Below are 23,211 nucleotides of genomic sequence, written 5' to 3'. Positions count from 1 at the left end.
ATTAACTTGGTTCACACCCAAACCAGTGCATATTTGCATTCCATATACAACTTAACACAGAGATGCTTCATCCAAGCGAATTTGATTTCTTAATACTGCACAGGCCCAGCAGAGATCAGAGCAAAGGAGTCCAACACAGATTTAGCCATGTAAATAATGTCATGAAGTTCCTAACCTAAGCCCTGAAACAGTTCAAATTTATGCCACTGGTGAAGAACTTTCCAGCAGGCGTTCAGCAAATGCAGGTACAAGCAGTGTTTGCATTGGGGCAGCTGAGCCCAGAGGAGGGGCCACTTCCCCGCTCGGCAGTAGAACCTGTTGGGTCAGCGGGTGTGCGAAGGCGTGCACTGGAGATGGACACTGGGCTTTACACACACACTCACACACAACCCCCAAGGCTTTGTATCGGCTCCAGTTACACTGCTGCATTTCAGAACAGTTGTGGAAGGAAAAGCGTGAAGATCTTGCCTTTGAGGAATCCACAAACTTCACATACTGCTAAGTATTTCAAGCCATTTGAAAAAATTAACAACTCTTACTCAGCATGTTAAATGAGAAATTTGCAAATTTGCTGGGAAAAAAATCCCTGAGGTTTTTTTTTTTTTTTTACAGGACAATTCTTGCCACTTGGCTATGGTAAAAATGTTACACACAAGACCTATAACACCCTCACAGCAGAGTCTTGGCTGTGCCTGCCAGTCTTGCCTACAAGAGAGCTCTGCTGAATGTGGGACATAAATATTTTTGTAGCTATGGCCACACAAGACTGCAGAGCACGAGTAGCCTGCTTGGTGTTTTCCTAAAACTTTTTACAAAAATACAGCCAGTTTTCATGCTCTGATTTTGTGATGAAGAAAATGGCTTCAGAGCCATTCACTTACCCTTTTGCTTTGAATACTTCGATAGTATAAAACTTCCAGCACTTTACAAAACCCAACATGACCACATGATCTTGAGATCAACCCTCTCCTACAAATTCTGGACAGATTTGGACAAGGAGTGGTAGGATAATACGATTTAAGCTTAAGACTACCATATGTGTTTTTCCAGGCTCTGCACTAATAYATTCTGGAAGCGCACTGGCCTAGTTTAATAAAGAACTGGTAGAATAAGAAAAGCTTGAGTACACAGAACTGTTGGGATGTATCATGTTCATTGTTTCTAACTTAACATTTCTTCAAAAGCAAGTTAAGCCACTGAGGGAAATCATGTCAGAAGTAAAAAAAAAAAAAGAAAAAAAACCAAAACAAAACAAAAAAAAATCACTTCTTCATACAAAGACAACACAAACCAAAAGTACTTGAATTATCTTAAACCATCAGAAGTTTCCTTTTTAGGTTCAGAATATTTGAGAGCTGTTTTTTAAAAAAAAAAACCCTCCTGGAAGCCTACAGAGTTTATGACAGAGTCTACTTATACCAGAATTGCTTTCCAAATTACAGCTAGATTATCACTTTATGRGACACCAGTGTTTTTATTACTGTGACATGCTTGCACTGTAAACTCTGATTAAGAGGCAAATCACAAATTACATCTTGGGGGAGAAGCACCATAAAATAAAGGAAATGGACCCAAATCTTATCTGATCAAGGAGAAAGAAAAGTTTCTTGAAAAAAAAAAAAAGAAAGAATGTGCAGTGGAAGAGCCCTGAGTGTAAGTCAATCATGGAGAAAGACATGGGTTTGAAAGTAACACCATTAACCACACAGCTGTCATTGAGCAACACTGCTGTACAGGAGGCTTTTCTGATGCCGTCTTCCTTAAAATCTCCATTTTACCTGGTATTTGTTTCATAGATACATTTATACCTTTTCCCCCACTGTTCATTACAACCCTTGAATGGGTGTTTATTTACTAGGAAACAAAAGTGCTGGCTGACAGAAGAGCTTTGCTGTTCTGGTTAGACAAGATTGCCATTTGTCATGTTTTAGTAATGCAGTAAGAAAATTAGCCTTGCCTACACTCTGGAAAAARAAGTCACACTTCAGGTACTGGACAGAAACTGAGGAAAGGAGACTATGTCCACCAAGACTAATATGTCAAATAGGTCTCTTACTCAATTCCATAGCCAAAACAAACAAAAAATCTACATTTTGCATTCCTTGCTTTGAATACTTTTCCTAAACTACTTGCTTTCAGGACTTTGTCCATATCAATATGTACTGAGACTACAGGATCAATGGGTAATAATATCAAACTATCACTATCATAATTCCTACCTACTTACTTACTGAGAAATACCATGAACATGGCAAAGATATATTTTTCAACACTTAATGAAAATTGTTTCATGACTGGGAAAAAGCACTGAAGCTGCAGTGATGCACAGGAAGGTGAGGGCCATATCTCAAAATTTATATATCATAATTTTATCTAAATTCAATGCTAACTAGTATTTTCACATTTTTCTCATTGGGGAGGTTAAAGTGAATGCTAGAAGTTGTATTCAYCCTGCATCTTGAGCTACTTCTACACTTTGAAGGAACATTATGTACATCAAGGAAATGTGCTCCAACACACAGTAAGTGAACCCATCCCTTTCAACGTTCTGCTCTAAAAATTGTTTGAAACTGGGGAAAATACACYGTGTTCCACTATGCAAATAGCAACTTCCCTGTATAATTATAGTGCATTTTGCTGAGAATTGCATCATGACCAGAATACTACCAAGAGGGCAAACATTTAACCACTATTCTTAGTTTGTTAGAAAATTTTTCCCACATTACATAAACACGTCCACACCCAGACTTGGGCTGCACCATCAATCTTTTCATTGTTTTTACTTTAGTAAAGGAACAGCTATTTTTCATTTCAGTAGCTTTATTTTTATTAATGTTATGAAACAGGTATTAAATTTTCTCCTTCAGCTTTCTTCACTGTTACTCTTCCCTCGTCTTTACTGCAGTTGCCTAAGCTTTCTCTACTGGTACTCTGATTTTAAAAAAATTCTTCAAGCTTCAGTAAAAGAATTCACTTCCAAATGTGTATTGAAGAGAAAAAGAGTRTCAAGGAAATATTCCTAATGTTTTCTTAAAATGAATATGTGCATAGCTGACAAAAGCAGAAATAGGATGTATTAATAGGATCACGCCTATTAACCAGAAGCACCAAAACTAAAACCTAGCAGATTATTAAAAACGTCATCAAAACTTTGCAAGCTCTTCTGTATGTTGACCAGCTGAACAGATACAGATTTACATCATTTTAATTCTAGATATATCCCTATCAAAGAGTCAACCASCTCAGGATAACCACACCTCCTGAGCAAGTCATGTTAAAAGAAGATGCACAATAGGTAAGAGTTAAGCAACTCAAAAGCTAACATTGGTATATTGATTTGAACTCCATATTCAAGCATCTGATTGATTAGACCTTAGAATTCAGTTTCTCATTTTTTGGCCTGTAGGATGCTAAGATACAGAGTATGTTCTGCTCCCAAATGCTCCCCTACAGGCTTAGTGTAAAAACAAAAAGGGCATGGTACTCTAGCTCTACAGGGTAACTGAAAATCTTAATTTTCTTCCCAATACATGTTCCATATTTATACAATGAACAAATTGTCGACTAAATGCAAATTTTGAAAATAATTCTTTTATCATAAAACAATAAACTTGTTGCTTGTAATAATACAACATTCAAAACACATTGATACTGCTGTTTCTGAAAGTAATAAAATATTTTGGTCCACAAATAAGGCTTTGCTTTGTTTGCATATAAAAGTGTTCATACATATGTGGAACCTAACCACAGCTTGCACAGCAATTCTTGTATGAAGTGTCTTGTTTCTTGCCTTTTCCCTATGGCCAAATTAATAAACCAGTAAAAATCAACCTAATTGAAGTCAATATTCATATTCATCACAATTTGGGTGCATGTTAAAGTATACAAATGAYAGAAGTAATACCACTGAGAAGTCACGTCCTGCTGTCAATGTGAGCAGGGACAGACACCCACTGCCCTGTAGCCCCAGGCTTCTCCACAGCCCATCACATCCTTTCTGTGTGCCTGATGGAAGAGGGGAGGTCTAGGCCAGGGAAGGTCTAGCCTTGAATGAAGATATTTACTTCCTACACCAAAGAAAAGGGACAAGTAACTATGCTTCACTGTCTGAGGATTACAAAAGTCCGTTGGAAAGCAAGCCTCCTTGGATTAAACTTTACCTTTTAAATAGGTAAACTTTAAACTTTACCAGGTGGAGAAGGAATGGAGAAGGACTTGGCATGTGTTCAGCACCATGCAGGTAACTTACACTTCCTCTGATCTTTCACCTCTGATGGCTATTGCTTTGTCTTCACCAGTAATAGTTTGTTGGGGGACAGTAGTTTTAAGGACAAGACAAAACGTGTGCAAGATCTAGCTCAGAATTCACACAGAGACAAGATCTGTCAGGTAGATCTAATCAGTGTTGCACACTCCTTTTTTGGCATGGAGTTAATCTGTTTTAACTTTGTAGATAAAATAAAAAGTTGTGTCCCCACTGTGGCTTTTACAGCTTACATATTCTAATTATTTCACTGAAAACACACACATTTTTGATTGAAGAAGGTATTTTTCCTACACAAATACAGCAGGTCAGCAAAGAGCTGCTGCTTACTGCAGACACAGCACTTCTGAGGGAACCTGTGCTTTGCACACACATTTTAAAGTCACCCCTCACCCATGCCTCTGAGCTGTCCAAGTAAAACAAGCTATACTGGTAAAATAAACACATTTTGCCAATAAGTACACTTGACTTTGTTCCAGTGCAGGTGTACTCTCAAAAACCTTCTTCATACCCCAACCAACAACGCCAGAAGACATTTGGAGCAGTGACAAGACTTACACGGGTAACGCCCAACTTTTCCACCCAGTGATTCACACGTTTCCTCCGGTGGCATGCCAGGCTCGTACACCACAGAACCTACCCAGTGCTTCCCTGAAAAKCCTGATTTGCTGGGATTGCAAAACCAAAGGCACTGCACGTGCAGGGACTGATGCAGCCACCTACCTGCTGCTGCTCAGGAGCCCACAGAAGGCAGGGTGGCCACACTGTCCAGAGACTCTTTCCAGGGCACTTGGGGAAACAGGGACAATGAGGTTCAGGCCACAGAGGGAGCTCCCAGACCCAGCATGTTCAGGTACATTTTATGACACCACGCCACAGCAACCAGAGCGGTTCTGGGGTCAGAACCAGCCTTCAGTTCTTGTCTGCTTTCCATCTAGTAACCCCTGCAGGGAACCCAAAGTTCATTAGCCTAAAGCACACCTTTCAAAAAGGTGTCTGGCTTCAACTTGTGTAKCTCACAAGGAAGAAAAATGAGTTATTTTCACAGTAATTTGCTTCAATGGCTGATTACATCCACTGTTAAGGCACATATCCCTTTGAATACTTGAAACCTCCAAGTTTTAATAGCCGTATTTCCAATTATGATTCCCTTTATTATGATCCAATTATGCCACCCTTTCTCGGTTATAGCTTTCTTCCCCCTTTCTTTAAACTTCCTTAGTTAGATATTATATTCTTGACCTTATGAGTAATTAAAAAAAACTTGACCTTATGAGTAATTAAAAAAAATCTCCTTATGCCTCATTATTAGAAATCTTTTTTTTTTTCCCAGTCTTTAAATACTGCAGGTCTTTTCTACCTTTCTAATTTAGAAGGCATCCATGTGCCTACTCAAAACAGTGCAAGTATGACTGCTCAAGAGATCTGGAGCTGTCTTAAAATCTTAATAGGGATGAACAAGCACACAGCATTTTATCTGAATCGCCATTCCCCAACCAATTCAATAACCTGTTGAAGTTTCAAATGTTTTAAGTTTCTAGCATTTAGAAATCCAGAGAATATTTGCATCCCAAGTCAACAGAAAGAATGCTACTTCTCATTATTTCATCAAGGAAAGAAAAATCTATTAAATCATCAATTTACTTACATTATCCAGAGAGAAGAGCTATAAATATAATTCTTGTTTTATAAATATTTAATCAGCTTAGTAACAATTAGAATAATTTCATCCCACCCTGGTTATACTACCTTTGATTAAAAACGTCAAGGAGAAAATAAAAAAGGTTGTTTTTCTGTAATCCCTATTTTATTTACTTTCTCACCACAACCAWGGGATGGAAGCCACAGCATGGTTGCTCAAAAATAGGTTGTAAGAAACAAATGGAGAGCACATTCTCCTTCCACATGAAATTATCATGGTGTTGCTTCCACTGTAATCCTTGAATACCCTTGAGCAAAGAGCAGTTATTGATTTGAGCCAAATTATCTGACCCAGGGGACTGTGTAGAAAGGACTGGAGAACATGATACAGCCTAAAACTTGAATGAGTTGTGTCTTATCATCTGCTAATGTGACCATTAGCGTGGAAAGCCACTCAGTTCCACTTTAGTGYCCACTGTCTCCAGTGCCTTATTCCTCATTCTTCCTTTCTTATCCTCAGAAAGGGCAAATGCCTTCTCCCATCCCTTACAATGAACAGATTCAGAGACAGCAGTGAAAGATCCCAAAGCAAGTTCTGCACCCTGATTCCTTCAATACTGTCCTTTGTCTCACTATAATAAAAATGCTACTTTTAATATATAGAACTCGGGAAAGATAACCAATCAAACCTGAACTTGCTGAAAAAYCCACCCTCACCCTCCCCTTAAACACACTCCATATACTCAAGATCATTGAGGTGTTTGATGGATGAGAAACCCAAGGCTTATGCAAGCCAGAACTTGCAGACATTTCCCAACTTCAACATGTTACACCTCTGCTAAAAGGGAAAGCTGCAGTTTACCCTCTCTGGGGCTTCATTTACTGCCTCATTTCTAATTCCAGACAATCACTTTCCAGCACAACTTGAAAGCCCATGCTCTCACACCATGCAACAAAGGAAGCCAGATTTTCCTCCTGTACTGTAGATATGTGCTTTTGTACCACAACTTCTATTAGCAGATTGCTGCTTGAGAGAAACAGACTGGCAATGAGAAACAGCTCAGCAGCTTGGCATTTGTTCTGCTTGTGTAATCCTTCACAAACAGCCCTGCATTTCCATGAAGGCAACAAACATCTGCTCTGTACACATACAAATATTAAATAATCCAGAAGCTACAACACTGTTCAAAAATTGGCTGAATGAATACAGAGTAACAAAACTTGATTGACATTCTCGTGCCTTAAGACCAATGAGTGTACAATTCTGGAAAAATACTYAGCACTCAGCGTGGGCGACGGCATCAGTTCCCATAAATCAGAGTGGTAGGACCATACACAGAGCAAAATCACACATAGCTGCTTGTTCCATTGTCCCGTGCTGCCAGAACGTGGTGTTAAATACTGCTGTTGGAGGAAGTCAAAAGTGCTCCAGAATATAGGAAAACACTTGGAGAGACAGGAGACTGCGACTTGAGAATGGAGAGGTGCAATCCAAACAGAGCTRTTCAGTGCACATTCATATATCAGAAAACTGGTGAGAAAACACAGTGGTTGTGGCTCACCATGGTTGAAGGTTGCCAAAAAGCAATAATCTCCTCAAAGTCGTGCAGTTTTCTGACCACCCTTTGAAGGATCACTCTAAGCAGTAACAATAAAGAAAATAAAGCCTGAGGTTTATATCTGAAACTTGAAATGTGTAGGAAGCTTGAAGTACGTATCTGGGACAACTAGGGAATTACATTCCTAAGTATGAGATGAAGCATGGTGTGAAACACTTCGTAAATATTTTTTTTAATCCTYAGAGAGGTGTCTATTTTGAAATCCCATTGCCCTATCCCAATATGTACTTACATGGGAGCAGACAAATTACAATTAGCTTTCAAGAACATGACAATGAAAATACTTAACCTGTATTGCAATATCGTTTGTAACACAGAAACTGCCTCACCATTATCATACTTACTCATGCTGTAGAGTGGATTTACTATTTATATTTATCAGATTYACTACTGATAAACTATTCCGTACATACAGAAGTGGAAATAGAAGTGTGAATTGAGAGTGCCATGATAGCAAAGTTGGGAACTTAGTCTATCTAGAATATATGAATAATGTTCAAAATTTACCGCAGGAAAAGGCTGAAGCTAATCTTGTTCACAAAGTATGGGGCAGACCTGGTATAGCTGTCAAAATCCAAAGTAAATGACTTGGGTTTGGAAAAACATGACTGCCACACCTACAGATATCCCTCCAAGTCAAAAGAAGAATAATTCTGTTGCTATCCTGTACGTTTTTACTGTGGTTAAAAATTTATTAGGATTGCAGTTGGAAAGGGCTACAATTACTTGCTATGTGGCTTGAGCACATGTTCCTGCCCTGCCACTGTTCCTTGTAAAACTCACTCTTCAAAGCTTAATAGTCTGTGACAAAAACTAATCCTGAAAAACATAAAACTAAAAACTAGGGATTTGGGAAAAGAGCCTGGAAAAATGGGGGAAGATAATGATAATTTTTCTACGTTTCAAAGACTGGGTCAAAGTGGCATAATAAAAAGCACACGTCCAGCTCTTTTTATCAGCTCTTGGCCAGTTTTTTATCTCGGTCTGATCCAAGTGTGCAAGTAAATCTCGATGAGAGGGGCTGTGGAAGAAGGGGCTGTTTGAGCAGGGCCAAGCCCAGCACCTCTCCGAGGCTGCAGCTGCCCTGGGCACGCACTCASTGCCTGGCTTTTGTTTTTCAGAACAAGGAGAAAACACATTTTTCCCCTCCCTTGTCTGGGAAACAGGAAACAGATTCTTATAAAGACTCTCCCACATACAGACTGGGCAGGAAAAAGGTGGAGTTTGGCAACACTAAGATTTGTTCTTCAAATGCAGACCAGTAATTATTGTAAGGTAAGCAACAGGATGGYTGGGCTTACTAATGTTTACTCACCGTGGTGCTGCTGTTTTCAAAAGTATTTATATGTCATGCAGACTTACCCATAAATGAAAAAATCAGTTATTTTTACCTGAGTTTTCAGGTGGTGAGACCCTTGCAAGGACTTTATTTATTTTACAGAAATGCAACAAATGCAAATAAATGTCTTTTTCAATAACTGTACAAGTTAATTCGTTCTTATACGCCTTATAAAGTGGCTAGACATTTTTATCCGTGTTTTATAAACTATGCTGTTTCAAGTGGAGAATACAGCTCCCCAGAGCACAGGAAAATTCTACACCTCCACTTCAGAAACCATAAGCCATTAGTAATACTGTCTTTAGCTCAGGGGRAAAAAAAACATTAGGACAGAAATGTGTGTGGGTTTTCTAGGAAGGCCACTTGGTAACTAMGTTGTATGTCTGAAAGGACAGATTTTGTTGATCAAATGTATATCAGAAACACATATTAAAAATTAGTAATAGAAAAAGAATTAGCATGAACAGAAGGAAAGTTCTCTGCTGAAAAAAAAAACCCAAGATGTTGGTTTGACACTATTTGTTATGAGCTAGCCCCAAAAAAAGTCCTAAAATAGTGTGATTGCATCACATCCTAAGTTTGAGATGTAATTCATCTTTGCAGAAAGTATCTAACATCCAGACTGCTCAATATTAGAGTGCTAATCTGGATRGGAATCCACCTCTCCTTCAAAAGTCACAGTCCAACCATTGAGAAATTAAAATTTTTTTAGTGAAATAATTAAATAAACTTGTAAAAAATCTGATTTCTTTCAGTTCCTACACAGCTACCTAAACTTGTGTTTGTCAAGGTCAGACTGATGTCTTTTAGAGCTTACAAAAAAAAAAAAAAATTAGATTTTTTTAGGACTCCTAAGTGCAATGTCTTCAGCATATAACAAAACACACAATTTAACCCCATAAARTATTTAAATATGTAGTCAGTGTAATTCCTCTTCACTGTCCTTCACTGTCCTGTGAGCCATCACTCATTACAAAAACCCTCTCACAAGTTCCATGAAATCAAATTATAATGAAAAAATGATTAAATGTCCCACAGAAAATGCCATGTTATTGTATCTTGAATACACCCATAATTAAAACTGACTGGAAAAGGAAACACTTGTCTTGAAAAATAATGTGTTGAACAYCTTTGAGTAATGCAGCCGCATGACTGTGAAATAAAGCACCCAAGCCAATAAACCTGACAGACACAGAGTCAGCAGCAGTGGTGCTGCAGCTCTCTCCCATTCACCAGGAGAATCTTGCCAATGCTGAGCACCCGTTAGCATTGCTGCTGTTCTCTCCCACATAKAATAAGTTAAAGAAATCCCATTTTCTTTTAGCTAAGCTAGCAGCACAGAGCAAAGTGATTGTTTGTGCTGCATTGTTGGCAGGACACAGCTTTGGGAGTTAAGAGACTTCAAAAACAGGTTTTGCTTTTTCTTTTCCTTTCTTAGCTCAAAAGGGGGCCATATTCAAAAGTCCCCACCAGACAGCTACAAGGAAAGAATCTTCAATTTACATCATTATTATTATTATTACAGGYATTRTTTGACAGTGGGCATGGGAAGAAAATAATTCTCTTTTTTTCTCTCCCATTCTCTTTTAACGGAAAGCCTGAATTCACTGAAAAATGCTTTTTAAATGGCTATCTTTAATACACTTAGTCAGTATCCTTTCACAGGAACAACCCATTAAAAAGCTCTAGTCCTCGGAGCATCTCAGGAGGAAGAAGCAGAAATAAACTGCCCATTGCATATCAAGCTTGTGTATCTGCAATTCTGGTATAAAGGTTGACGGTTAATTTACTGCTCCCAGTTATAAGTAATGAGCCATAAATTGAGCTGTTAATATTTCTGGTGTAAAACAGATAAMTTATATGGCTAGTTTTAGTGAGTACTTCTTACTCTGCATATATTCAACTTCCATGATCAGCCCTGACCACACACAGTCACAAAAGCAGTTCACTTGGAGAGAGGGAGGGCAGTGGCAGAGAAGGTAGGAAAAAAAAAAAAAAAAAAAAGGTTAAAAAATTAAGCATCTGAAGTGTTTTGTTGTTCCCTGTTCTGGCCCCAGATTGTTAATGAAACATCTCTGTAATACTCAAATCCTAAGGTGAGCACTTCCTACCATCTGAGATTCTGTGTAAGAGCAAGGATGAAAGTTGTCTTGAATTTGTGTCACAACATTGGTTTATATCAAGAGGTGAGACATTTCCATTAAGCACATACACTCTGGGGAGATTTAAAAAACCTACAGGGAGAGAAGAATACACACACACAAGACCTGCCACAGCACAATCTGGAGTTCTGAATTAAATCTTTTCTATTGGTAGAGACTAATAAAATACCTGTAAAAAGTTACTGTTGGCTGTACATAGATATGCATACAAGCTATGAGAAGGAACATATATTCATATAGATTGTTCTTTGATTTAAACATTTCCAAAAGGTGGGAGACTAACTGATGAAGCCAGTTTTAAGAGTATGTCAAAAATGAGCCTACTTTTGTGTCACAGCCTGAGTCTCAATCACTTTTTCATAAAGAAAAGGGAAAAACAAAAAAGCCAAAAAAAAACCCAAACAAGAAAAAAAAAAACAAAAAACCCTACAAAAAAACTCCCAATCTAAACCAAAAACAAACAAAAAAAACAACCAAGCAAACAAAACATCAACAACAACAAGAAGACTTTTCTGACTGAAGTATTGACTGTCATAAAATACTGCAGTTACCCCAAAAAAAACCTTGGTATTTCATGTAAATACTTATTTTCTGTAAGTCATCTGCAGCATTCACCATGAAGAAGGCCCAGCTCCAAATCCATATTTGGGAATAACACTATTAATATAACAACAATGACTCACAGTGCAAGTTCTAATGAAATCTTTTATTTAGAAGCATTACATTTATAATACTTTCCCCATATAAGGCGTACAGTTTAAGCCTTTACACATACATTGTTAGTGAATATAAAAATGCCTAAACTACTTTTGAATGCTCACGCATGCAAAAAAAATTCCAAGGAAAACACATGTAAGATCATAAATCTTGTGTTGTAGGACAAATCCTACGTGCACAGCTAGGCTGAATATAAAGGGCAACAGAACCATAGAAGGGTTGGGTTGGAAGGGACCTTAAAGATCATCYARCTCCAMCCCCATTGCAATGGGCAGGGAACTTTCCACTRGACCAGGCTGCCTCACCACCCTCACAGCAGAGAATTTCCCCTGTTTCAGTTTGAACACCCCTTACKCTGTGTCCTGTCTCTASAGTTCCTGACAAAGAATCCCTCTCCTGCCTCCCTGAAGGCCCCTTTCACACACAGGGAAGTCGCTGTGAGTTGTCCACACAACCTTCTCTTCTCCAGGCTGAACAGCCCCAGCTCTCTACAAACTACTTTCTACAATTTTCTCAGCCTGAATAGTTTAAATAGTTTAAAGGGGAAAAAAAATACTCCCAACCCTCTATAAAACAAACACTATTCCTGAAGGTGAAGATTAACTCAAGAAATTCAGAMTTACAATTCTAGAAGTAGGTGGTATTTTGCTCCATATTTCCAACTTAGCAAACAGAAAGTAAGGTAGACAGTAGCAGGACTGCCCAGTGGTTAGAAACTGTGAGAAACCTCTTCTGAGAGTGGGAGATGTCGCAAGACTGAAATCCTGTCCCCATCATTTGGCTATGTCACTGTGCAGAAATGGAATGGTAAATGTGGGATGTAGGGGGGTGGACTGGGAGACTTGGGCAAAGTATTTTATAAGGGAAACTTCTGCTGTTCATAGAATGCCWGTATTTGCCACATTTTGCTTGTCCTCAGAGGCTGTTGTCCCTCTGTGCACACCCARCAGTCAGAGCTGCCTACGATCTCTACATCCAAACATACTGAAACACCATCCCTGCATACAATGCAGCAACTCTCCTTCTCCAAAAAGGAGCAAAACAAGGGCATTTTAGGACACATGAGAAGCCATCTCACTTTGTAACATGAATGAAGATGACTGTCAGCTTCAGAAAATGTATGAGTGAACCTGTAACTAAGTTACAAATTAGAAGAGGGCTACTGCTGACCAAGTACTAAGACACCTCCAGTCAGGAAGAGCTCAACCAGCAGTGCTGGCATTTTGCATCTTGGCTTATATCTTCTGAGAATATAAAGCACTCTAAARACTACCCTCCAAAAATGGATTCCCAATTAAAAAAAAAAAAAAAACCTGAGGTGTTTTTTTCAAAAAATCTACATTTTTTTGCCCTAATCTGATAAATTTGTGCTGTGCTTTCCAAGGATAATAGTCTGCACTGCTACCTTTAGATTTCCCCTTTTTTTCATGACAGAAAATGTGGTAATTTGGGAGGACTGTAAAGCAGTTCAAACAGCTGCTTCTCCTCAGATAAGATATTTGGGTGTTCATACCACTTCTGTCTGCCAGACGAGCTATTTCAATGGGCTTTCATGAGCTGTTTGTCACATCCTTCAAAGATATTTGTCCTGCAGTTGCAATGAGACTTAATAAAAAGGTCTTCTGAAGCTTCCTTACTATGTTCTTTCCAATTTCTACTTTTTKGGGCAAAACAAACATAGGATACTACTTTTTTTCCTTGGCTTGCTTTGCGTCAGTACAAGACGGAAGCACATAAGAAAAACAAATTCTTTTTCAATTTCAGTGCTTGGCTCAAAATCAAAAATCATTAGTTTAAAGCAGTGGCTTGGAGAAGAGGAAACATCTTGGGACCAGCAATATTTTTTATCACTCAGTGAGCATCCATTAATCATTAAGATATCCCAAAGTATTTTGTCCCTGTCCAAGTTGCATTTGTTTCAAGGCAGTGGTTAGTTCTGACTGTGATAATATATAATCACTTTTATGAACACACAGACCTGAGATGAATGCAAACAAAAATATATTATATAAAAAAAAAAAAAATCCCCTCCCTGCAGAGTGGAACTCAAAGAGCATTTTCACAAGGGCCCAGGGTASCACTGACGAGGAGAAGGGAGACATCAAACTATTTGAACTCTCAGGTGAAACACTGACACAACAATGTCAAAACTTAAACTCTTCAAGAAAATTGAGCAAGTGTTCCTCAGCAGCACAGGCAACTGAGGTGCTAAGCTGCAAATACTGCATTTCCAAAGCTTTCACCTCCACCAGATTTCTGAATGCATGATCTAGTTATGTTCCTTTGGCACATAAAAATGTCCCAGGAAAACATGTCACACAGCAGTGGAGTCAGGTAGGGCAATGATGAGAAGATAAAAATTATTTAATTAACATCTAAACACTGTACTTTGTGCTACATATTTGCTGAAACAAATAATCTCTTGCACATGCTGTTCAGTTCCATCACCATAGGTTTGGGATGGCCACTGTGCAGGAGTTGCAGAGATTATTACTTAGTTTTAACAGCCATCTTCTCACAGTTRTCAAGATTCTGAACGTGTACTTGCAGACCAAATGTGGTCATCTGGCCKTGTCAAAATTACCATGAGAAGCAGAAGGGAATCATAACATGGTTCTCTCACCAGGATCATCATAAAGCCCAGTCTGGGTGCAATTTTTACCTTGTAGACTGTGAGCATTCCCTGTGCTATTGGAAGGAAAGTCAGCAAGCTGCCAGCAGTCCAACAGAATTCTTCACTTCTCCAACTGCATGATCTCCTGCAGCAAAGCCTTCCTGCAGAGRGCATGGCCATTGTGAAGGGACACCACAAGGGCACAGCTCTATCTTTGTAGTAAGAAACTACAAAGTTTCTTACAGGAATGCACCGAGCCATTTGTTATGATCTAAAGCACATAGGAAGTTTAGATCACACGACCCAAGTTCAAGCTGCATATTTGTTTCGGGTGCGTTGAGGTCATATCTTGTGAAATGCATGCTTGGATTTACACCCTTCCCTAAACTCAAGTCATTAGGAGAAAAAGAGGAAATAGATGTGTAGTAAACAGTATTTGTTATTTAACACCCTACCAGCCTGCAAAGACTTGTACTTGAGTATCACTAACTCCAAATGGTAAAAGGACAAGAGACAACAAAGAAGAAACAGCAACGGCAAAGAGAAAAAATTGATAGTGAAATTATTACAGTGCCAGTGCATTTTTCAGAGTCACTGTATCACAACACAGCACCAAGCAAATAAAGGAGTATCTCCCAAGCTAAGATGACTTTCAAAAGAGATCATTTATAAAAAGAAACTTTGCAATGCAAAGAAATATAATCAGCACATGGCAGGATAGCACAGAACAGCAAAGCTGACTTAACAACACGGTCAAAGAGATGCTGGCAGTTAAGATTCTACCTCAGTCTCTGCAAGATAAAGTGGGTCCTCTAACTCAGGGTCCTCTGATGAATCTCAGCACCACATCCCTGTCTCCACAAGCCTAACCATTACCCATTTGAACAAGCAAGAGCAAACATGCCCATGTCCAGTGAGACCTGCTCAAAGGATAGCTATAAATCACTGTTTCTAAGTGAAACTCTGGATTTTAGTTGTTTTCATTTACATTTGTACAGTTCTTATATTAGCATCAACTGAYGTGTAATGGAACAGCAAAAAAGTGAGGTTTTTTGCTGGTATTAGATTTCTAACCTAAATATCTTCAAATATCTTAGCTCCCCTTGCAATCATTCTTCCCCTTTATGAGTTTACAAGTGCAATCAGAGTCTGACCAAATCATACCCAAACTTCCCATTATGACTTTCACTACACTTTCTTGTTTACAGCCCCCTTTTTTCTTGTTTGGTTTTGGGTTTTGGTTTTTWGTGTTTTTTTTWAATAAAGTTTTCATGCTCTGCACTGTAAAGGGCATTCCCAGAGTAACGATGTCCTCTGACAGCCCAGGTACCTGSTGCAGCAGCATTTGTATCTGCCCTACAACACTCCACCCCAATGAGCTCCCCTCTCCTCAAGTGACCTGCTCAACAGGGTGCCTCTCCACCTGACAAGTGGAACATGCTGTCCCAAACAAAAACCCCTGAAGATCTAAACAAGCTTTTCTGCTGACATGGCAAAACTTTAGGCTAAACAGGAAAACATACTTGAAGCTCTTTTTCCATTACCTTGCATTATTACACCATCTASGCAAGAGATAAACATAAAAGGAATTTCTTTAATTAGATAAATTCACTCCTCAGCATCTGTTGTTGAATAAAGTAAAGCACATCAGCATGTTAGAATCAGATAATATGGAAGTCTCCCACAAACTTACAGCTGAAGCTTCTTTTTCATGCAAGCTTTTGGGTGCCACTGGTTTTACTGACTGCAATACAACACTTGCAGGTAAATGCTTGCTGTAAAATGCAATGCCAGATTCACTTCTTGTGGCCCAGTGTGTAATTCCTCAAAATGATTATGCATCATCTCACAAGTTAGAACAAGGCAGAACAGATGCACAGGGTGATTTTGCACAGTATATTTCCCCAAAGTTCTATACCATGCATTTATTTTTAATAAAACTCCAATCAATGAAAGACTGTGCTTCTTGTAACTCAAGTCTAAAACATTCCTTGAACATAAGCAATATCCATTATCTTTAGTTTTTCAGCATCATTTCTTAATTGACTCTCTAAGGTAATTTCTCAAAGGTCACAAACCTCTGCAAAAAAGCCAAGTTAGTAAGAGTATATTCTTAGTCTCTACTACAAACCCAATCCCACTGAGGRACAAATACATTTTATAGCTTAAAAGCAAACAGTGTAAGATAGTAACTTTCAAWTATGTTTGATCTTGTATGCAGTCAGATAACAGCATTTTTAGTACAGTCATAAAAGAAATGTTAAAGATGTGCCAGGAAGATGTTAACACCCATCTGCTTTGACATGAAGAAAACCTAATCCAAATCAAATTTTAGAATTTTTGAAAAWCAAATTTAAACCTATTTTGGCAAAGCAAAGGATCCTTCTAAGCAGGATTGTGCAAACCAGTGCAATCCATCTGAACAACAGTGCCAAAATGTTCTTCCCAATCCATTTGGGCTGCTGCCTTCCTCTCCCGTGCAGAGATTGCCACTCAGCTGCAGCACGGACCATGAATTTAATGCAACAAGGCAGTGTGGGGTTCATCTGCACACCTGTACTCTGAAGCACATCTGAAACACATTTGGGCTTTTCAGGAACGCAGCACTAAGGCAGCTGCACCGTGTAGCATTTACCACAGCACTTGCTCATTACACAGGGGTAACAGCAGCAAAGCAAAGTAACACTCCAAGACTAACAACTTTCATCATTTGTCAAGTCACCTGCCAGCTGCAAATAAACAGAAGTGTGCAGTGGAAGTACAAGTCCTCTAAAGAACAGCTAAGCTGTGCTCAGAAATATAACTTACATCGTATGAAGACACACAAGAATGYGCTTTAGTAAAAATCAAATGCAATTATTAAAACATTCACCTGAAAATTCTCTAGTTTCAATTTGTGTAAGATTCCTTGAACAAGGAATATTTAGTTCATTATCATCTTTCCAGTTACGATATATTCTCTGTTGCTTAGAAGATGTAACAGCATCAGAAAGAAATAAAGTCAGTATTTTTTAAACCACAAAGCTGKTGAAGTAACTCAGAGTAGTAGTTTCAAGTAGTAAAAGTTTAAACTAATTTTTCAGACTGGCTGTATTTAAAGTAATTCATATTCCATGTCGGGGAGCATCACATTTAATGAGTTTAGCTCTTTTCTGTATCAAAAGCTGGAAAACGCTTAGAATAATTCCCACAGGCACTTCTTCGGGAATCACAGAGTTCCTAATGTTTCAATTTCTAATGTTTCATGGCTTTACTGAGCAAAATCATTTTAACATACAGACAGCTCTAACCTGCCCCCACCGAATGCACGCACTATAAACGCAAACCTGACGAGATGCAGAAGAAAACAAGCTCAATAAGCTACGCATTTCCTATGYTCTCATCCCCTGTTCTTTTTGAGATCAAAGAYATGGCCATTATTTCATGCACCCTGTCACTAGAAAGGAAAAGAAAGGCTTCTGTTTGCAYGTGGTATTAATGATGAAGTTTCAAAAGAGGATGCAGGCTGTTTCTTACCCGTTCAGCGTGTATGACCCATTCCTCCTGAGTCTCATAGCTGCAGATAAGAATCTTAGGAAAAWGTCCAGAATGAGGTGGTTTGTCCTCTCCAACACCAGAATACAGGCACCTGTTTGGTGGTTGCGCTTTTTGTTCACCAGGGGATCTCTTTCCTGTTTCTCTGAGTCATCAGTGGGGAACAATGCAAAAACACCACCAGAGCCACAGAGCAGGAAGCCCAGAGGAAACTGCCTGCAGCCAAACAGGAGTCTGGAGGTGTAAAATCTCCCCAACTCACCTCTTACAAAATCTTGGAGCCCACTGAAGAAAAACAGCAAAAACTCACAGAGGAGGAGTTTTTGATAAAATACCTAAAGCTCTCCCTGCATGTGAAAGAATAAATTTCATAGAAAGCTGTAGTTTATCAGTGAGCTGCTCATCTTCTGAATAGCCTGAAAACAGCTCCAGATCTATTCCCTCCTGCTCACCAGCCCTGCTGCAACTATTACTCAAGCACTACCCTCAGAGCAYAAGGCAACTAAACAAGAAGCTCTAGATAACAAATACTCAGCATTTTTTGATTTGGTTTTTTTTTTTCTCCCCCCAGTATCAAGTTAGGAATTACACATGTGGATAGGGATACACGATTAGTGGCTAAAAGGTTTATTTTCCTTGTAGTAGGTTAAAAACAGACAGATCTGAAGTCACACTTRAATGGTGCAGGGGAAAATATCCTCTAGCAGTCCAGTGCTGGGCAGGCTGCCCTGCATAAATCACAGGATTGCACTGTCTCYGATGAGGCTGTTTTCCTTCCCTCTCTGCTCACCCTACCATTCCCTGATAGCTGTGAACCAAACAGCTGCACGGTTTTATGTCTGGTGAGTCTACCACACAAGGCAAAAATTACTCCAGGTCGTTGTTGATCATTTACTGTCCGTGAGCAGACTGACACCGACTCAAGTAATAAATCACACAAAAAACACTTTTATCAATGGATGTTGAAATGACTGTCACTTGCTGCCCAGGTGAAACTGCTTCAGAATAATGGGAAAACTGCACACTATCCAAATATAGATTAAATATTCACCACCTAAAAAGACAGAAGCAATCAATCCCATAGACTTCTGGCATGAGTAAAACTTATTCTTATTTGAATGGCTTAAATGTCTAAAGACAGTATGCTTGTCAAACTGCATTTTCATTTTAAGTAATTTATGTTACAGGAAACCAGCCTAAAGCAAAAGGAGAATTACTTTATTTCTTTCAGATTATACAGTTAGGTGAAATCAAGTATACCTATATAAAGAATGAAAATATCACAAATGTTGAGAAAAAAACAGTTACACTAAATTACAGGCTGAAGAAATCAACAGCGTTGATACTGTTGATGAGAGGCAATGGGACTGAGCTGTACAAACATGCTGCATCTGCAAGACAAATTCTCAGCATCTATCAGGCCTAATCTGGAGCACTGTGTTCAATCCATGGCACTCTAGTTGAAAGCAGATGTAGAATTAGCTGGAGCCCAGAGAACATCAAGATTATCTGCCTTACAGATTTGAAAACTGAGGGAGAAAAACAAGACACCACCTTCCAAGAATGTGTAACACTGCTGTAAAGAGAAAGGAAACAAAATGTTCTTCCTGCTCTGTCCATCACAAAGGCACTTGAATTGAGCAAGAAACAAACCAGGCTAGTATAATGTTGCTTGGTATGTGTGTGCATTTGGGTTTTAAGTACAGAAATAGATTACAGAATCAGCATTATTGCAGGYCTTTGAGATGATCTTGCTCCAGAGCTGGGGACTGACTGAGTGACCTCAGGAGGTGTCCTCATCCCACCCTTTCTATGATYTTCTTCCTGTTCTAGCTGGTAGAAAAAAATGAAAATTGTGCTGTGTGACTACAGGATGCTTTAGAATTTCCTCCTCAAAATAAGTTATAGTGGCCAGGACTCCAAACAGGTCCCACACATGACTAGCTTAGTGGTAGCAGCACGCTGCTCTTATCATGTACATCGCGGGAGAGAATCACACCTCATGTTCTTCTCGGCCATCAGATTTACAAAGATCCTGCCTATACACTGGCTGGCATGAGAACCTAATTCTTCCGGTTGCTATTCCAGGCCAGGCCCCATTGTACCTCAGRGGCAGGCAAAAATTCACTATGGCATTTTGCTTAATTAATTTTTTAAATTAATTTCAGACTTCTGCTGCTGAAAGCAGCTGCTGATTTTTTCCAAACTCTGCTTCTGTTGAAAGACATCAATTTTATTTTTTTTTTTTCACTCCCCCATGCTCTTTTAGGATTACAGCAGCACAAGGGTATGTGTTCTTTAACATCTCCATCTGAAAACTATTATAGGAAATCAGCAACTAAATATAAACTGTCCAATCAGAGCCAGAGTCAGCCACATTGATGTTGGGATCCCAAAATGCTATCATGGACAAAAGAACTTACCACAGAGACACAGCTAAAGCCAATACAACTGCTTCAGAAGCAATGAATTCTGGCTTCAGAGACGTCTTCTGGAGAAATGTGTTTTGTTAGCAGAGACTAAAAAGCCCCTTATTTTCAGACAACATAAAGATTATAAACTTGCTGAAGTAGGCAACTCCATCATGAGGCAATGTGCTATACACATTATCTCTTACAGCATTTTCAATTAGCTGCAYCTAAAGAAATCCTCTTCTCCTCTCTCCCTACACGTACGCATTCCAGAGCTCATAGACAAGCTGAATCATCCTCACTGTGGTGCAGACACATGAGAGAAGGAAGGGAAAACACCTTTATGTCTCCTTTAGATCCCTTTTGACAAATAAAATGTTCTTACAACCCACTTCTCTTTTATTCCCTTTCCCAAGCAGAATCCATAAACTTTAGCACGGATTTTTTTGTTCACAGGCGAAACATTCATCCAATTGGCGCTCTGCTTCCAAGGGGAATTTCAACAGGACCATTTGGCCTAGTTATTCTGGACATTAGCTCAAAGAGCAGTTCTTTAGATAACATAAATTAGCATGGATGATTTACCATTTTCAACCCTGTCCCAGCCACTTGGTGCTTTGAAAACAGTGTTAAAAGATCTATTTCCATTACTATTAAATAAATTCCCATTTAATAAGGAAATGTACATGCTAAGTAAAAGGCTGGGTACAGAAGAGAATAGCCAGTCCTCCACCACTTGGACAGACTTACAGTACACTCAGAGYTTAATTATTCACCCAGGGGGAGCTTTGCATACGAATGAAACATCTTTCTGCATCTAAAAAGAAATACTCACTAGCAACCCCAGTTTTCCACATCTGGTCAGGAAAGAGAGGAGACATAGTGCCCATACGTACCCTATTTTCCAGAGCCACCTTTTTCACAAGTGTCAAAAAGTTGTTTCTGCAGTATATTTATTGTTATTTTATACATGTATCCTTGATTCTCTGATGTTGAGAAAAAAATCTACTTGAATTAGTGTATTTGACTACAGAAGAGAACAGTTTACTCTTTCTCCTGGAAAATAGCCACTAACCTAATGCATAACCTTGTTTTCAACTGTCTTGCATCATAACTTGCATTTAAGGACTGTCCAAGTCAATTCCCAAGATAATCWATGAAATACTGAACTGTTACAAGAAGCAAATTTGAGGTTACTTTTCTAGTCTGATTACACACTTACAGCACTGCAGTGGGTCAGCCAGGTTTGCTTTACTTTTACCTAACTGCTTAGATAATTCAGACTTAATTGATAAATTAATGCAGATATTAAAGAAACAAAGATCTTAYATATCACTAGCAAGTGTTGCTTGATAGAGAATCAAAAATAAAAGAGGAGAAGGAGAACAGGAAAATTGATTCTAAGACCTAGCTAGATATAAATGTTATCCCCAATTTCTTCTAATTCATTTGGCATGTGAAGATAGCACTACGTCCAGTTCAGAGCTGAAGGGATTTCTTTGCCGAAGTTGTAAAGAAATCCCATTTCAGTGGAGAGTCTGGCTTGAAAAGAAAGAAAAAAGCCCTGTGTGGGGACACTACAAATGGTCAATCTACAAATGAAAGCCATAACAAATTTCCTACATCCAAACAGAAAGCCATAACAGGAGAGAAATCTTTAATCTGCTTTTTAGGAGGAGATTTTTGTTTTGGTTTGGGTTTTGTAATGAAACAACAGGCAGTCCTGATTTAAAAAAAAAAGAACAGCAGCACTGAAAGGGTTATTGCAAGCTGTTTATAATAAGCAAACCAGGACAGTGTTGGAGAAAGTTACAGAACTGTAATAACAGAACAGCAATAACAGAACAGCAATCCGCCTGGAAACGGAAAAGGGTGGRTGAGCAGTTTCTACCGGACCAGGGCAAAAGCCAGGGTTTATAAATTTAGAAAAAAATACACACCCACACAAAATGTCTCAAGTGAGAGGATAGGGGACGAGGAAAAAAAAAAAGGAAAAAACCACACACACAATTTTACAAAGCCTTTATATAAATTTTGCCTAATCATTCTTAATGGACATCTGCCCATGGCTTAATACAGGAAAGACCAAGCTTTCAGCGTGTGCCAAACTGTCTGAAACACAAACCTCTGGCACACTGCCTGCTTTGATCCCCCACTTGGGGCAGTTTCTTGGAGATAGGCTTGGAGCAAACGAACACAGACAGATTGCTGTTTGGGAGGGCTGTCCAAAAGAGTTAACATAACGTAAGTTCGATATTGGACTTCACRGTACTCAAGTGCATTCTTTTCAACATATTTTAAATTATTTTTAGGTTTTAAAATCAGAAGCAGCTAGACAGAATCCAGTAATTAATTTTGGTGTTGGAGAGAGGACCTCACACAGGGTTAACAAAACYACCGTGGCAAAAGAAGTGCTTCAGTGGGAAGTGAAGGCTGCCCTGATTCACGCAGATGGGCACGGGGACAACAGGTATTTATATAACTCTGGCAAAGGGCTGTAGAGCATGAAGACCCCCATTCAGATCAACCCCCAAAACTCTGTCCATCTCAAAGGAAGGCTCATAAAGTAACATAAAAAATACTAAGAGAAGATTGATGTTTTTGGCAAGAGCAGTGAGCAGGTAATTTAGAGCAGGCACTGCCCCTCAGCCCAAGAACAGGAAAGAACTGTATGCGTTACCAACATGCTCCACCCAACGAGTCCCAGTYGGTATAAAAGTCTCTGCTGCAAAATTTAGCTAATGATACAATCCAGGAGAAGTCTGGAAGTACACAGAGGGAGAACAGGAGAGATATTTCTSAGAAAGAGACTTTAGCTAAAATTAAACACGATCAGACACATACAAACCCCTGAAGCCTACAAAACAAGCAGAAAAAAAAACAGTCAAGCCTTCTACGGCACAACTGGCT

General features: G+C 39.0%; 1 protein-coding gene across 2 annotated transcripts in view; it reads right to left on the bottom strand.

The window, feature by feature from the left end:
* The window catches only part of MOB2 (MOB kinase activator 2), a 107,059-nt gene that overhangs the window by 35,816 nt on the left and 48,032 nt on the right, over positions 1-23,211 (bottom strand). Inside the window, exon 1 of one of the 2 annotated variants that reach the window (XM_057372172.1) lies at positions 17,873-17,971. The exons of the other annotated variant lie outside the window; for it this stretch is intronic. Coding sequence (XP_057228155.1) covers positions 17,873-17,910 — 38 coding nt within the window. The 5' untranslated portion in view covers positions 17,911-17,971. Of the gene's footprint in view, positions 1-17,872; positions 17,972-23,211 lie in introns of those variants that run through there. 2 annotated transcript variants of the gene reach the window in all.

This window comes from Malurus melanocephalus, unplaced genomic scaffold, assembly GCF_030028575.1.
Source record: "Malurus melanocephalus ecotype Western Australia unplaced genomic scaffold, MMel_1.1 scaffold_165, whole genome shotgun sequence".
Lineage (NCBI taxonomy): Eukaryota > Metazoa > Chordata > Aves > Passeriformes > Maluridae > Malurus > Malurus melanocephalus.
This window is presented reverse-complemented; position numbering and strand designations above follow the sequence as displayed.